We start from the raw sequence: 17,905 nt of genomic DNA on the forward strand, positions 1-17,905 counted from the left end.
CTGCTCTTTTCTGCTTTGCCTGAGTCCTTTCCAAGGCAAGCTTAATCTTCTTATACATTTCATCCATACTTTGTACATATCGATCTGCCTCAAAGATCTTGTCCTCTGTGTGCAAGATAGGAGGAACCTTTCTGCTACCCTCAACAATCTCAAAAGGTGCCTTGCCTGTCGACGAATGCACCGTATTGTTGTATGCATACTCAAGCAATGGTAGGTACTGTTCCCACTTGCCCTTATTATCTGACACAGCATTTGAGCAAATCTAAGATAGTAGAATTAGCCTCTTCTAACTGTCCATCAGTTTGTGGATGAAATGAAGACGAAAACTTAAGCATTGTGCCCAGGTTTTCAAACAATCCTCTCCAAAAGAGACCTTTCATGCGAGGATCACGATCACTCACAATTGATTGTGGCATACCATGGTACTTGAACACATTGGACATGAATAAGCGTGCCATCTGATCAGATTTTATCTTCTTCCTGACAGGAATGAAATGGGCCTGTTTGCTAAACCTGCAAATAATGGGCCATATTCCATCATTCCCTATCTGCGTCCTCGGGAGATCAAAGACAAAATCCATAGCAATGCTTTCCCATGGCTTATCCGGAATCGACAATGGTTGTAACAGCCCTGGTCTCTTTTGCCTGTCAAACTTGACCTTTTGGCAAATCACGCATGCTCGCACAAAGGCAACCACATCTCTCCTGAAGGTAGGCCAATAAAAGAATGTCTCAATCGCTTTCACTGTAGCATCTATACCACGATGCCCTGCATACGGTGGGACATGACTTTCTACCATGACTTTATGTCACAACGGCCTAGTGACAGAGTCTGCCATGCATCATCATAAAACCATCTCTGAGGAGGTAGTGCTCATGACGTTGTCCTTCCTTTAACTGCTCGAAGATCCTTGCAAAATCTTCGTCACTCGCATACTATTCCTTCATGTCATCAAGCTCATGATGATAAGGAATTGACACAGCTGAAATTTGTGGCTTTCTTGATAACGCATCAGCCACAACATTCTTCTTGCCTTCCACATGTACAATCTGGAAGTGAAACATAGAGAGAATGTTTGCCCATCGCATATGCTTTTCCGATAGCTTTGACTATGTCAAGTAGTATCGCAAGGTCTGATGATCCGTTCGGACAACGAAATCAGCACCTAGCAGGTAGTGTTTCCAACTTAAGAGCGCATAAATCGCAGCCAGTAACTCTTTCTCATAGACCTCCATGGTCATCTCTGGCCCTTGCAAAATTCTGCTCTCATAGGCTACTACCCTGCCGTCTTGCATTAGCACTGCACCAATGCTACTGCCACAAGCGTCACACTGGACGTGACCTCTTTCTTTTGCAAAGCATGTAAAGGTGAAGCAATCTCTGCAAAGTTGCGAATCTTCTGTAGTAAGAACATAGTCCCAGGAAGCTACGGACATCGTGCAGAGTCCTTAAAGCTGGCCATGTCTTGATTGCTTCTACCTTCGCAGGATCCATTCAGACACCATCTTTTGACACAATGTGCCCGAGAAAGTGGATCTCTTCCAAGAAGAACTCGCTCTTCTTGCCATTGATGAGCAGCCTGTGCCTGCGTAATTCTTCAAACACAATGGTCAAGTGACGCATATGCTCCTCTTCATTCTTCGAATACACTATCATGTCATCGAAGAATGTGCCAACAAACTTTTGATGTGGGCGGAAAATCCGATCCATCATCCTATTGAATGTAGCAGGAGCATTCGTAAGACCAAATGGCATCACTAAAAACTCATAAAGACCAAATGTCGTTCTAAACGCAGTCTTATGCACATCTTCTAGCCTAATTCGAATATGATGGTACCCACTTTTAAGGTCGATCCTGCTGAAAATCGCCGCACCCTCTAGGCGGTCAAGAATACCATCAATCCTTGGAATAGGAAACCTATTCTTGATGGTATTCTTATTCAAGGCACGGTAATCAATACACATGCGCCACGAATCATCCTTTTTCTGCACTAAGAGCACTGGAGAGCAATAGGGTGACGAGCTAGGCTGAATCAGCCCTTTCTTTAAGAGCTCCTCCACTTGGCTCATAATCTCTTTCCGCTGCGCCTCACTAACCCTATATGGTGGCCTATTTGGTGGGCTACAACCTAGCACCAAATCAATCGCATGATCCTCGGGCCTCTCCGGCGGTAGTTGAGACGGTAATGAATCAAAAAAACAGCCATTAAACTTTTGCAAAAATGCTAACCTGTCTTTATCTAACACAGATAAATTTGACTGACAACTATCTGAAACATCACGTGCAAAAACCAAGTACGCGGAAAGATGATTCTTTATTACAGAAGTGATAGCAGAAGCAGATACAATAGGGACTGACTCTCCTTTGAGCTTTACATCCAAAATGTGAGTTTTGCCCCTATGCTGTACAGTGATCTTTTTGTTGAAGTCATCCAAGACTCCATGTACTCGGAACATCCACAGGATCCCCAACAAGGCATCACACCCTTCCAGTGGCATTATGTAAAATTCCTGTGTCCACATACGACTAGATATGCAGACGCAGTTTTCCCATGATTGGAGTAACACACTCTGAGTGACCAGGGCATGCCAACCCTGCCTCTGGTGTGTACCCCATCTCTTCGGCTTTAATGCCCAATTTGCTGGCCAACTCTGGGGAAATGAAATTTGCCTTCACACCAGGATCGAAGAAAATGAGAGCTGTGTGATCCTTGATCTTTCCCCATGTTCTGCATAACTCGCTAGCATCAGAGTTGGGCTTATCACCCACCATGTCTGGCACTTAACCTGCCGTGGGCTTGGGCTTCTTGCCTTTTCTGTCCTCTTTATCCTCGGAATCAGCTGGCCTCTTCCTCTGGGGACAATCTACAGCAAAATGGCCAGGCTGCTCGCAAATAAAGCACTTGTTCTCAGCCATTAAAGCCTTCTTTTCCTCGAGCGATTTGCACGCAAAAGGCTTTCTTTTCTTTTTCTTGCCCTGTGCTTCAGACGCATCAGCTGAGTCCTTGCCTTTATCTGCCTTTTCTGACCCCTGTGATGCATCAGGAGCCGCTTTCAAAAAGGGCTTCTTTGCTGAATTTTTCTTAGGCTAGCCCCCTTTAACGTTGCCCTGGAACCCACTGTCCTCTCCCTTCAGCAAGGCAAGACCAGTGTTGGCAACTTCCATAAGCAGAGTTAGGGTGGCCACTCTGTTCTTTGTACAGTAATCCCTAAGCCCTTTTGGCAACCCGCAGCAATACTTCTCAATTTGCTCTATCAGTGGCACAAACCTGTAGGAAGTTACTGAGAGTAAAGCTTTACAGAACTTCCGATTGTATTCCTCTAAACTCCTACAAGTAGCCGCAGTGAGTTGGTGCCAATCTGTCATGACATCGCCTTCGAATTCATTTGATAGCCACGCAGATGCAAACATTTGCTTGAAGTAAACCCAAGTGGCGGGTGCCTGTCCTTGCATCAACAATGTCGTCCACCATGTACGCGCATTTGATTTCAAGAAAGAGGCAGCTTTCCTGACCTTGGATGCTGCAATAAAATTTCCCCCTGCATATGCACTGTCAAACTGCTGGAGGAAGGTAAGAGCCTTCGTCTTATCCTCGAAGCCACTAAAGGTTTCAAACTTGACTGCTGCACCACCTTCTTTGTACGGCTTGGGCTTCTCCAATGCCCCCAAATTGTCGTAGGGAAGTGTCTGCAACATGGGCACTGTCATAGGGATCATCGGTGCTCCTTGGCCATCGACATTCTGCGTCGCGGGGACCATATATGGCTGCTGGTCGGGAAAAACAGCCATGCCAAAATTACCTTGCGGCACCCCAAACTGGCCCTGATTGCACTGAAACCTTTGCTGCATTCCAATACTACCATACATGGGGTTTGGCATCATGCCTTGCATACCCCCAAAAACTGTTCCTGGCATGTACTGCTGGTTTCCAGGCGCATAACCAGCCATGCTCTGGAACACTGATCCACCCCCGAAATACTCAGGATGTACCGTGGGTGGTGGTAAAACCTGTTGCATAGCTTGGAGTCATGTTCCCTGTCCATTCAACACAGCATGTGGACTCTGAAAAGTGGCGGGCTGAACCGGAAAAACCTGTGGAACCGGCGTCCTAACCACTTGTTCATGGACAGAAAGGATTTGTCTTGGATCCCCAACTCACTCTGCAACGTGCAAGTGCTCCCTGCCCTGCTGGGACACATAGGGTACTTGGGCTTGAATCTCAATAGGCTCTACTGGCTGAGTTGATTCCCTTGCCTGCTGTGACCCTGATGGAGCTTGCAGAAAATCCATAAACCTTGGGTTCTGCACCAACTGTGTGAACACATTCACAACGGCAACCAACTGTGTCCTGAACGCATCCTCATCAAGCTGCCCAGTCATATACCTTGGAACCTGTTGCCGAGAAACATTCGCATCAACAAGAGGGACAGAGAGTGGCGGTCGTGAACTCTCGCCAACCTCATGAACCATAGGAATCGGTTGTCTGCCATGTGAAGAGGAACCCTCTTCCCTATTGTCCTCCATCCTCCTGTCAGCCATAGCGTGCAAGTCTCTAACTCTTGACTCAAACTCTGTGTGTCTTCACTCAAACAGACCCTAGCTCACTCCTTAGGGAAAAAGTGATTTAAATCCCGGCGATAGGAACCATGTACCGGCCTGTTCACTTAACTCGGCGGTAGTCCGTAAACCTTATCTAGCTTTCACCCAATTTATTGTCGCCCACTTAACCTGTACTTCAAGACACGGTGGGAAAGAGAGGTACAAGCTGCTAGAACGCACCTATATCCGAGACCGACACCAGATAGGCCCCTAAAACAGGCGCCCCTTTCGGTATTTCTTTATTCTTTAAGAAGGAAAAGTTACAAAAGAGTCCTGAAGGTTTCCACCTGTATCCCGCTAGGTGGCTACTGCTCCAGCAAAATTTCAGCAACACAACGGCCCCAGAACTTGCTCGGAATAAACCCCCATGCTTGGACTCACTTCCAATGAGCTAAACCCTCTGTTTTCAGCCCAAAACAGTAAATTCCTGCTCGCTATAATTTACTGTTTTTTACCTGTTTTCAGCACTCCCATTACTGTCCTCTGACAGTTAGGCACTGTTCCCAATGCTTTTGGCACTGCAATGGCTGAAAAATAGCCCGTAAACAGTCCAAAACAGCACCTAATTTGGGGCTGAATTTGCACCTGTACGGTGAGGTTATCACCCTCACCTGTGCCTGCTTTGGAGTAGCAGTTAGCTACTCACGTTCCTGTTCAAAGAGGCTCTTGCCTCAGCATAAAAGCATCATGCCACACGACTGTACATGAGGTCAATTGAAGAGCCCTCTTGTGGGGCATCACATTAGTGTGCGTAGGCGAGAGAGAGCAGTGAAATGTGCGCAAGGCATCACTCTTGCACTTCACTGTACATAAGAGGGAAAGCAGGCATTCAATAGCTCTTCACCTGTTGCAAGCCGCTTAAAAAAAAGTTTGCAAAAATCAGCCCTTTGCTAGTTCTCTCTTGGAAAGTGTGCCAAAATGTGCCACTTGGCACTCATGTGTGCAATTTCCCGTTCCAGCCTTCAGGTCTAAAAAGATCTTAAACGGCGCGTCAGTTGACTTAGCGGCAGAGCAATGAAATGTTCCCCTCGACGTTCCGGAGCTAATGACGCGAAGACCTTTCATGGTCCAAAAATAGCAGTTCTCTAAATTTTAGGAGATGCTACCATTAGACTCCCACTGGTCATCTTACCATCTTTCACCATTGGGACCACATCCAAAAATGCAATGTAGCCCAGTTATCGGGTGATTTTCTACTAGCAACCCCACCTTAGCTAGCCTTAGCAATTCTGGCAAGTCTGTCCATCTGTTTCACACTATGCAACTCTCGGGCCTTTAGATTTCCAGAGGGGTGCTTCTAAAAACAAGTCAAATAAAGTTTCCCCCGAAAGAAAATCAACAAATAAAGCTACACAGACTCGTGACAACAACACTGGAGAGCAATATGGTGAAGTACTAGGCTGGACAAGACCCTTTTCCAAGAGGTCTTTCACTTGGTTCACAATCTCTTCATTCTGTGCTCGGCTCACACGATAAGGTGGCCGGTTCGGTGGTGTGCTTCCAGGTATCAGATCAATGGTATGATCTTCAGGACGAGCAGGTGGTAACTCTCCTGGTAGGCCCTCTGAGAAGCAATCGGCGTGAGAGTGGAGAAAATCTTGGCGTCCTTTATCAAGTTTAGACATATTAGTCCTATCCTTATCGCTCAATTCTCTCATAAAGATCGAGTGAATAAACAGACTGGATTTCATTAATTTTGAAATGGCCGAAGCCGATACAATAGGGACAGACTCGCCTTCAGTTTAATATCAAGTACAATTGTTCTGCCCTTTTCTATAGTCAAAGTCGCTTTTCTCGCCCGATAATCGACCACGGCGTTGTTCTTGTGGTACCAGGGAATCCCTAAGAGAACATCACAACCCTCCAAAGGCATTATGAAAAAGTCCTCATGCCCCAAATACCCCTGACAATGCAACCAAAGTTTGCCAATGAGAGGTGTAATGGCTACGTCCCTGACGGGTGCCGCTAGAACTGCCTCCGCAAGTGGTCCCATCCGATCGAGAGTAATCTCGAGCCGCGCCGCCAATTCCGGTGAAATGAAGTGGCCTTGGCTCCTCCATCAAAGAAAATCAGGGCCTCTTGATCTTTCACTTTGCCCCAAGGTCGGCAAAGTTCTGTACTCTCATCCATGGGGTCGGGATCGGTACCCACACAATCTGGAACCAGTCCTGTTTTCATCTTGCCTTTTCGTCCACGTTCCTCAGCTACTCTCGAACTCTCAGGCCTGTCGTCATCCTTATCATTCTGTTCTTTCTGTGCCTTTTTAGGGAACTTCGCGGAGATGTGTCCATGTTCCCAGCATCCAAAGCACTTCCCCTCCTCTGTAGGTAGACCCAAGGTGAACCGCTCAATCTGTTCTCTGAATGAGATCTTCTTGAATGAAGAGGCGGGTAGAAAAGAGCTCCGGAATCTTTCACAGTAAGCATTGATTGTATCTTTCTTGGTCATCCGAAGATGGTTCCAAGCAGCTCGTATATCTCGTTCATATTCTTGCATCAACCAAGAAGAAATAAAAAGCTTCTTAAATTTCAGCCATTGGCGCAGTCTTGTTTAAAAGAAGCGTGAACCACCAAGTACGAGTATTCCCCTTAAAGTAAGAGGCAGCTCTCCGAATCTTGGAGTGCTCTGAATAACGTCCTCCCGCGAAAGCGATGTCAAACTGCTGTATAAAAGACAAAGCCTTCGAAGCATCTGAGTATCCTGGAAAGGTATCAAACTTGATCAAGTGGCCACCTTCCTTAAACTCTCGGACTTTCTTGCTTTTATCTTCGAGAAAGTCATATTGGTTGGCTTTGTAAAAATTCTTCTTGTTTGCATAAAAGTTTCCGTCATCGGAATCTGAGCTGTCTGTAGACAACTCCTCAATAGAACTGTCAGTCTCTGAGCGAGATTTTGCCTTCTTTGCCTTTTTCTTGCCCTTTCCGAAGCTTTGTTTCTTGCTTCGCTTTTTACCTTTTCTATCTTCTTCACTCGAATCTGAAGAGCTAGAAGAACTATCAGAAGAAGAAGAAGAAGAACTGGGTACTCCTTCAAATCGAACACGCTTCTTCTGTTTCTTTGCCTTGTCAAAAGTTGACTGACGACCCAAATATCCCAGGAAGTCAGTGCTTTTCTTCTGCTTTGTGCCGTGCTTTTTGGCTTTCTTTTGCGCGTCAAAATACTGAGCAATCCGTGCATCAACCACCTCTTGTAATTCCTTCTCTGAATACTATTTGTGATCAGAAGGTTTCTTGAGAGCGGGTTTCAGGGGTGGTGTAGTGGTTTTCTACCACTGCGCATGCACTTCCTGAAAAGAAATCTCGCTCATATATTTTGCGAATTTTGGATCCTTCGCAAAACTGAGCATCATCTTTGTTGCATCGCCGATCAATTGACGACGCTTCATCTCTCTTTGCTCCGCCTGAGTAGGCCGAAGCGGGCCATACTCTCTGCCGGAATCTTCATTGTGATCCCTGCCCACATCTCCAGATGCAGAGGGAGTCGATTGATCCTTGCGTGAAGCCATAGGTGCCGCGGAAAAAAAATTTGGGGATCGGATTTCCCGTAGAAGAGAAATCGGCCGTTCTCTGATACCACTGTAACAAACTTGGACACTCCAAGTCAAGAATCAATCGCGACACCAAAATAACCACTTCAAAATAATTCACAGATCACAATAGGTTTGCACTGGCCCGGCGGAGTTCCGTGCATAGAGATATTGGCCCCAAAGACTAGCGCCCCTTTCGGTATTTCTTTATGTATTAATCAATGTCAAAGTATAAAGAGCGGTTAGGGTTTCACTCTCAGACTCTGCGTCCAGATGCTCTGAGAAGTGAGCGCTAAACCGTGAATATATAGATTACAAGGGATGCCCAAAAGAAAAGCCCCAAAAACTTAAAATCCAAAAGCAGTTTCTCTCTCTCTCTCAATGAGAGCAAAAATAAAGCAAGTTCTCTCTTTCTCTCTCTCTCTCTCAAAGCGTAACCAAAAGAAAGCAACAATAGCATCGCTGGCTACTTTTTCCCACCTCCGCAATTTTCGAAAACTGCTGCCACGTGGTATGGCTGCCTGATTTTAGGGTTTCTAGCCATTTTGGTTTCAGCCAGCAGTTAGGGTTAGGGTTTTTCAAAAATTAGGGTTTCTGGCAAAAATGAAGCTTTGCAGGATCTTAGGGTTTCTGGCAGAAATTAGGGTTTCCGCTGTCGGTAGCCACGTCATCACTTTGTGACAGTCTACTCCAAGCGGAACCGAGAACTCAGCTTGGCCGGAGATCTGGTGCAGTGGGATGCACGAGAGGAGAGTCGCTCAGCTCCTTTGTCAACAGATGCCTTGATTTAGATACTAGAGTCACTGATTGTCTCTTTAAGCTTCAGGGATACTGAAAGCTGACAGTATTCTGCTGTAGGACTTTAATGAAATGGAATTCCTGATTATGATGCTGATTTGTTCTTGACTTCTCTTAAGTGCAGGAACTGATACACGAAATGACTGCAGCATTTTGGTCTGATTGATCTCGAATAGACATGGTTGCAATAGGGGTTAGTCAATCGGACATCGATGAGGTCCCGATTGGACCTAGATGCGATTGCTAGCTACATTGCCGATAAATCATGCTCTAAGATTCAAATGAATGTTGAATGTCATGTGATGTCCTGTGATGTCTGGTGATGTCCTGTGATGTCGTGTGATGTGACTGTCGATTTGGTACATGTGCTAGATGTGTGTTCCTAGTACATAGGTACTAACAGTCAGTGTCTGCTAAGACGGTTTATGACTTTTGTCGGTTTTACAGGCGTAATCGCGGTCGATTACAATGCTTTCAAAAGGGGGGTATGTCACAAAGTGATGACGTGGCTACCGACAGCAAAAACCCTAATTTTTGCCAAAAACCCTAATTTCTGGAAACCCTAACCCTAACTGCTGGCTGAAAAACCCTAAAAGCTAGCGCCAGTGCCATGTGGCAGCAGGTACGGAATCCCGAAAATTGCGGAGGCTGAAAAAAAGCAGCTAGCGACGTTATTTGGGCAGCTTTTTGGCTACGCAAGGGAATTGGAGGGAGAGAGAGAGAGAGATTTGATCTGCTTTATTTTTTTTGGTTCTCTCTTGAGAGAGAGAGAGAGAGATTGCTTTTGAACTGGAAGCTTTTTGGGGCTCTGCTTTTGGGCATCCCTTGTAATCTTTTTATACGCGGTGAGGGCCTCACTTCTCAGAGCATCTGGACGCAGAGTCTGAGAGTGAAACCCTAACCGCTCTTTGTACTTTGACATTGATTTAATACATAAAGAAATACAGAAAGGGGCGCCAGTCTTTGGGGCCAATATCTCTAGGCACAGAACTCCGCTGGGCCAGTGCAAATCTATTGTGATCTGTGAATTGTTTTGAAGTGGTTATTTGGTGCTGTCGCGATTGATTCTTGACTTGGAGTGTCCAAGTCTGTTTCATCCGACTATTCCAAAAGTGCACGTTGAATTGGCGGGTTAAATCTAGTGTCGCGCATGCATCACGAGAGTAGAGCTACTCCACTCCTTTGTCATAAATCGCCCATAAGAGAATAGAGCCAACCAATTTCTCTCTGAGACTTTGGGGATGCTGACAAGCTAATACTACTCTGCTAAGTGACTTTATGATATGTCTATATAGTTGACCATAATTTTGCGTTGTGGTTTTGGGGGTGCTGACAGGCTAATACTACTCTGCTAAGTGACTTTATGATATGTCCAACCAATTTCTCTCTGAGACTTTGGGGATGCTGACAAGCTAATACTACTCTGCTAAGTGACTTTATGATATGTCTATATAGTTGACCATAATTTTGCGTTGTGGTTTTGGGGGTGCTGACAGGCTAATACTACTCTGCTAAGTGACTTTATGATATGTCCATAAAAGTTGACCATAATTTTTGGGGTTGTGGTTAGGAATTCCTTAATAACTCAATAATTCATGTCCTCTTACAAATGTTGTTTTGTTCGAGTATGTGTGGAAGATGGAATGCCTGCAAGATTTAGTCTTGATGATGTGAATCATGAGTGATGAGATATAGTGCACTGTTAGGTGCAGCGGAATGAATGTTTGCGCTTTGCTCAAGATGAGTGCTCCGAACTGTGCTTAAGGTTCCTTTTGTTCTTATGGAAGGGAGAGCCTTCCGTTCTAAATGAGAAAGTGTTATGATCATAACAAAGTGAATGGACAATGTGCGTGCAAGTGTATGAGACTGAGAGATAGAAAGAGAAGAGAAATACGACACCAGAGACGTTGTAAAACCCTCCTCCGAAGGCCCCACTCTCGTCGGCGAGAGTGGTCTACTTATGATAGCACAATCTCGTACAAATGGAATGCATGTGACTGATGCAAGTCTAGGCTATGTCGATGACGACGACGGTGATGGCGAGACCGACCTAAGGGCTGAAATCTGCAATCTTTTATCTGCTGTCCAAAAACGCTATGGGCTGAAATTTACTGCGGGTCCAAAAATGCTGATTTTTGGGGCTGTTTTTGTGGGTCCTTGTCGCTGAAATTCTGCAGGTTTAGGGCTGAAAACAGAGGTTCTTAAGGCTGAAATCTGATGGTCTTTTCGGACTGAATCTGCTACTCTTCAAGGGCTGAATCTGCAACTATTTCATTGCTGAAAATCGCTGCATGCTGAATCTGCAAAGGCTGAATTGGGGACCAAAAACGCTAGAGGCTGAAGTTCCCAAAAACGCTAGGCTAAGGTTTTCTGTTGGCGAGGATGCTAATGCAAAAACGCTATCTGCTGGGATCTTCTGGCGATGGTGTCTAGATGCAAAAACACCAGGCTTATGCTCTGCAAAAACGCTAGGCTTGAGAGGATCTTGCGGGGGGAATCTTGCTTCTTGCTTGGAGGGAGGTCCACCAAGGGATCTTGTTAAGAAGTTGCCTGCTGAGCTTGGCTCATGTTGCCTCTTTTGCCAAATAGTGCTAGCTCTAGTTTGCTTATATACAAACTTAGCAAAATTGTCCTACCTACTTTCCAACAAAAGTCACTTAAAATAATAAGTGAAAAATGTCAAAAATAGGTAAAATAGGCTAAATGCACTGGAAAATTCCCTGAAGGATTCTGATGGATTCTGATGGGAATGCTTATGATCATGTTGTGTGCAACCAGAGGATATGCATCTACACTAAGTGACTGGGCATGCACGATCTACGAATAGACTCACAAAAGTGCCAGATCACTTTTTCTCACCTCACGTCGATTGGCTGGCCGCTAAGTGCACGGTCCGCTCTCAATGAGTGAAAAGAGACACAAGGAGAGGCTGGACAAGCCCTTCTTTCTTGGGATTCCTGTCGCTCTTCAAAAACACGATTAGGAATCGACACGCCCAAGCGAACTTTGGTTCGTGCGACCTCAACAAGCAAAAAAAAAATTCTTGTAATTCTTGTGGTTCTTTCCTTGAGTGACACAGAACACTGCCAAAGCTCTGATACCAATGTTAGGTGCAGCGGAATGAATGTTTGCGCTTTGCTCAAGATGAGTGCTCCGAACTGTGCTTAAGGTTCCTTTTGTTCTTATGGAAGGGAGAGCCTTCCGTTTTAAATGAGAGAGTGCTATGATCACAACAAAGTGAATGGACACTGTGCGTGCAAGTGTATGAGACTGAGAGATAGAAAGAGAAGAGAAATACGACACCAGAGACGTTGTAAAACCCTCCTCCGAAGGCCCCACTCTCGTCGACGAGAGTGGTCTACTTATGATAGCACAATCTCGTACAAATGGAATGCATGTGACTGATGCAAGTCTAGGCTATGTCGATGACGACGACGGTGATGGCGAGACCGGCCTAAGGGCTGAAATCTGCAATCTTTTATCTGCTGTCCAAAAACGCTATGGGCTGAAATCTGCTGCGGGTCCAAAAACGCTGATTTTTGGGGCTGTTTCTGTGGGTCCAAGTCACTGAAATTCTGCAGGTTTAGAGCTGAAAACAGAGGTTCTTAAGGCTGAAATCTAATGGTCTTTTCGGGCTGAATCTGCTACTCTTCGAGGGCTGAATCTGCAACTATTTCATTGCTGAAAATCGCTGCATGCTGAATCTGCAAAGGCTGAATTGGGGACCAAAAACGCTAGAGGCTGAAGTTCCCAAAAACACTAGGCTGAGGTTTTCTGCTGGCGATGCAAAAACGCTATCTGTTGGGATCTTCTGGCGATGGTGTCTAGATGCAAAAACGCCAAGCTTATGCTCTGCAAAAACGCTAGGCTTGAGAGGATCTTGCGGGGGAGATCTTGCTTCTTGCTTGGAGGGAGGTCCACCAAGGGATCTTGTTGAGAAGTTGCCTGCTGAGCTTGGCTCCTGTTGCCTCTTCTGCCAAATAGTGCTAGCTCTAGTTTGCTTAAATACAAACTTAGCAAAATTGCCCTACCTACTTTCCAACAAAAGTCACTTAAAAATAATAAGTGAAAAATATCAAAAATAGGTAAAATAGGCTAAATGCACTGGAAATTCCCCTAAAGGATTCTGATGGATTCTGATGGGAATGCTTATGATCATGTTGTGTGCAACCAGAGGATATGCATCTACACTAAGTGACTGGGCATGCACGGTCTACGAATAGACTCTCAAAAGCGCCAGATCACTTCTAATCTAGACTGACTGGACTGAACTGAACCCTTGCTATGTTGTAGCTTGTCCATGGACACATAGGGTTGGATGTGTCACGTGACATGCACCAAGATATCAGTGAAACATCAATGCGATCTCGATGTGATGGCTATAATGATCACGCTTAATGTCTAAGATCTCGATGGGGATAGTGATATGAATGTGATTATTATTGTTCAGTGACACATGTCTTTATGCTAAGTGCATGGCTTGAGTTGTCAAAGGCGTGTATGCATAGAGTCAATGTCCATTGAGCTATTTTATTGTCCGCCTCTTTTGCAGGCATAATCGAGGGCAACAAAGTCATGTCGTGGCGACCTACCAACAAAAGATAGTGAGAGATCTGTTGTAACGTTGCCACTTAGAAAATCTGGTGCAAAAACTCAAGCCGTACGGCTATTGACATGGCAAGCTGTACAAAATGATGATGTGGCATGCTTGTCGGCAGTAAAGCTTTTGGGCGTCATTTTTTCTTATTAGTAGCTCTGGAAGCGCCCACCTTTGTGTATCAATTTCTTTTGGGCCCAGTGCTTATAAAACAGTGCCCTATGTTAAGAGTTATGGCATCTCTTTGGATTCCTCCAACCACTTTGTGTCGCAACTACAATTTGTTTCAAAGTTCAAGTGTCAACTTTGTTCGTGTATCTGTTGTGGAATTACTGCTCTAGATCAGTTTCTTGGGGGCTGTAAATGGGCACCCTTGCTAGGTGATGGAACTTGCGAGAAGATCTTCTTGTTGGAGCATAATGGATGTTCATTTGCTAAGGCGACCAGACTGCAAGCAAAAACACAGATCCAGAAAAGGGGCTCAACCCAAAAACGCTAGGGTATGAGGAGGATGCTTAATGTAAAAAATGCTAGGGACCTCCATTTAGATGGAGTTCAGAAATATGACATTGTGAGAGGGGAAAGGATCTTTTTCAAGTGGAATGAGCGGCATCAAGTTCCAGTGCCAACAACCATTCGGTAAATGAGTGTCATCCAGTAAGTGCAACGTGCACATGTGCACGGTTTCTTGCACGAACATGCAAGTCCTATGAACAAGCTCACAAAATTGTTAGAACTAAATCCTTTTGGACGTTGTAGACACACCTTGGCTCCAAAGACATAGTAGTAGCATGTCCAAGTGGTACATAGAGACATGTGCACATAGCAAGTATGGATCCCCTATGTAGGGGATGCCTTCTTCTATCCCAAGTCACTTACAAACAACCATAATCCATAGGGGGGGGTGGGGGGTGCCGCCCAAAAGTGCCACATCAACACTAGGTGCACTAAAATCTGGTGCTGAGCTTGACAAATCTAGGATCTTGGACCCTCAAGCCAATCTATCAGTGGACAACAATATGGCTCAAACAGGCCAATAGAGTTACCTCTAAGTTCTACCTCACACACGTCCAGCACAGCCACAAAACAACCCTCACTCCCTAATCTGCTATGCAAAGATACAAAACCAACACTGGATAGGAGGAAACTCTAGCAACAACAAGATGGAAGAAGGACTGCACCTCCTCACAAGAAACTGTAACCTCTGGTGCCACAGCCTCTGCTCAAAATACCCAAGGAAAATAGTCCATGACAACAGAAAAGGCTGAGTAGAGGTCTCTATCAAAACACCAGACAATGCCCTTAGAGGATGCTCCCCAAAAAAGAGGGAAAAATCATTATTTATCATAACAGCTTTAGTAATCCAGGAGAATATTTAAGCATCATACGAGAAAACAGACCTTTCCTCTTACAAAACAATGAGCTCATATTAAGGCCTGCACTCACAAGCCTCAAACATACATCCAAACAATGGAAAAACCCCAGATTAACATAGTTGGGTTCCTTGGGCCAGAAGCCTATTGGTTTCTCTCTCAACAAATACACTTTTCAGTTGGGGATTAGTTTGGTCAGTATATTTATTTTCCATGGTCCCTTCCCTATATTCAAATGTCTAGCAGGTGCATGAGTGTGAGAGCGGACACAATGCTTGCTGATTCTGCTTCTCTGCCTCAAGAAAATTCATTCTCATGGATGATCAAAAAAAGATGTGTGATGTGCACACAAACATTATGGAGTGTGTGCACACACACGGTGTGTCCACGAGCACACTCATGAGCATGCAACAGCAAGACAATGTGTGTATGTGGGTGTGGGTGGGTGGGAGTGTATTTTGGGTTGGTGTGTGTGTGTGTGTGTGTGTGTGTGTGTGTTTTTCTTTTTTTTGGGGTTTGGGTTTGTTGCCGGGGGGGGGGGGGGGGGGGGGGGGGGGGTGTGGGTGTGTGTGCTCAAGTAAACACGCGTTGGACCGCATTTACTACAAAACACCATACGAGTTCTGAGAAAGAGGGCGAGTTGCATACGATACCTGGGTCGGATTCAATTGTACACCAAGACATGTTTACTGCTTGCAGCGTAGCACTGTCCTGAACTGCGTTTGTGTTATTCTTGTGCCCAACAGACCTCCCAAACAATAAAACGTATGGTTTACTCAAATCAAGACTCGCTCCCTAAAATTTCCTCTACCTACTCACGAGCAACACCCACTCAAACTCTCATGGCATTCGTGCAAGGCGCAGATCAAAATAATAAAAAGAGAAATTGACAACCATCATCTCTTTGAATAAGGGATTGAACTCTTGGTGGGCTCTTCAACTCTATAAAGAACAGGTGTCACCAATGTGTCAAAAAGGTACTTCTTGAGAACCCAACATTTGATGTTTCCTATTTTACGCATGTTCTCAAATGCATAGTATGCTCTCTTCTCGGCTCCCAGACGATGCATAGCACAATCATGCCACTTGTCATTGGTCGGAACCTCAAGGCCAAGGTACTTAAGTCTCTCAATAACTTCAAGTGCCTCATAATTGTACATAATGCATGGCTTCTCCTTATGGTTGGTTTTCACAAGCATAACCTTTGGTTTGGATTCATTCACAATCAGCCCACTATGCAAGCAAAAGCTCTCAAGGACAACCATAAGCTTTTGTGCATCCTCGCTAAAAGCACTGCATCATCCATATTCAACAAAAGCATGATTACCGCATTGCAAATAGTGACCTCTTCAATGCCTTCTTCTTGCATAAAGTCAAGGACCATTTGTTCCAATTGATCGTTGTATTGACCAAAGAGAGTTCTTGACAACGGATATCCTTGTTTAATCCTAGTAGTGCTTACAAAAAAAATTGAAATTCCTCTAATTGACACGTTACCTTCTCATAGATTCGAGAAACCGTAAGCTTAAACTCACTTGGTACTTGGAGTTCTTCCATCCTTCTCCACAAATTGTTAGGTGGAATCATATCAAAGGCTTTCTTCCACAAAGCAACAATACAATTGCTTGCCTTTCAACCGAATTTCCTCCATGAGAACAGGAAGAGTGACAAGATGATCGATAGAGTTGTCAACAGAAACCTGCTTTTCCTTTTGCACGCTTGCCATTCTCTTCAACACAATCACTCAATTTTATCTCCATTACACACCCACCCAACTTTTTTATAAGAGACCTGATCATTATAGCCCAATAGTTATTTACATTCTTTACATCCCCTCCTTTATGCATAGGCTTGACCCAATTAGTGCTCCAATCACAAGGCATACCATGTTGAAGTGCAAGGTTGAACATATCACACATCCAATCATGTATGAATTTCCCATCCATTTAATCATTTCACGCTTGATACATAGAAGATCTCCCGCTTTGCAAGTGGCGAACTTTTTGAGCCCTCCGCACACATCCTTAGTGGGAAAAAAAGAGAGAGCATACCTAGAAGTGAACCATAAAATGGCATCTTTCCAACAGCTAGTTGTTCACATATAGTTGCCTAAAATGTGTGTACATATCCATAAGTTACCAAAACTCTCAACCTGCTTGCTCTTCAAGTTTCTCCAAAATCTTCCACACGCGTGTGGCTTTTTCTTGGACTTTTAAAAATTGATGATTGACTTCCCTCTTCTTCTCTTCTTTTAAATTAATGTTTGGTATGTATGCAAATGACTTTTCTAGTTGTCTTTGTCCAGATTAAGAGAGAGAGAGAGAGAGGGGGGGGGGGGGGGGGGATAGAGATATAGAGAGTAAATGAGATAGACGTAGATACATATATATGTGTGTGTGTGTGTGTCATAAAATATAATATCTAACCAACCCAAATGATTTTCTCATATTAAACTGATCATTTAATGTGGGAGAATAGACGAGAACAAGGGTTAGAATATAAACACGTGCTTATGGATCTATGTCAACATGGGGCCAAGGTTAAAGGGGTCCAAATGATAGATGATCTATCAAAGAGCAAGGCTAGCTAATGGAGCTTAAAATACCTTAGGGTTAGCTTCATTAAAGACCTCCAATAGTTAGTGTGAAAAGCCTTGGACCTTAGGTAAGCTAGGGATGTGCTTGAGGTGGGAACCCAGTCCAAGCATGTTGTTAACCCTCACGGCACACGGACACCCTATGATCTATAAACGTTGTATTATTTAGAGTCAGGTACCGGGCTTGTCGGACCAATAGGAACAGGGTAAGGGTGATCGCCGATGACAGGCGCACTCTAACTGGAATATTCAAGGAGTTAGTTGGCTAAGTATGGGCGCCCAAGTGTGAATGGGGTGAACTCATATAAAAGCCACTAAACCTAATTTTTACTCATTCTCTCATTGTGCAATAGAAGCTGCTCTTGCTCCATCTCCACCTTCTCCTTCACCATGTCCTTGTGTGTGTGTGTGTGT

General features: G+C 44.7%; 1 protein-coding gene across 1 annotated transcript in view; it reads right to left on the reverse strand.

Moving 5' to 3' along the window:
* UCH2 (Peptidase C12, ubiquitin carboxyl-terminal hydrolase 1) overlaps window positions 1-15,757 on the reverse strand; it is a 43,860-nt gene extending 28,103 nt beyond the window's left edge. Inside the window, exon 1 of the mRNA XM_086499797.1 lies at window positions 15,549-15,757. Coding sequence (XP_086355923.1) covers window positions 15,549-15,579 — 31 coding nt within the window. The 5' untranslated portion in view covers window positions 15,580-15,757. The remainder of the gene's footprint in view (window positions 1-15,548) is intronic.
* Window positions 15,758-17,905: the final 2,148 nt, after the last annotated feature.

Source organism: Adiantum capillus-veneris, chromosome 25 (assembly GCF_014529385.1).
Source record: "Adiantum capillus-veneris isolate H3 chromosome 25, ASM1452938v2, whole genome shotgun sequence".
NCBI lineage: Eukaryota > Viridiplantae > Streptophyta > Polypodiopsida > Polypodiales > Pteridaceae > Adiantum > Adiantum capillus-veneris.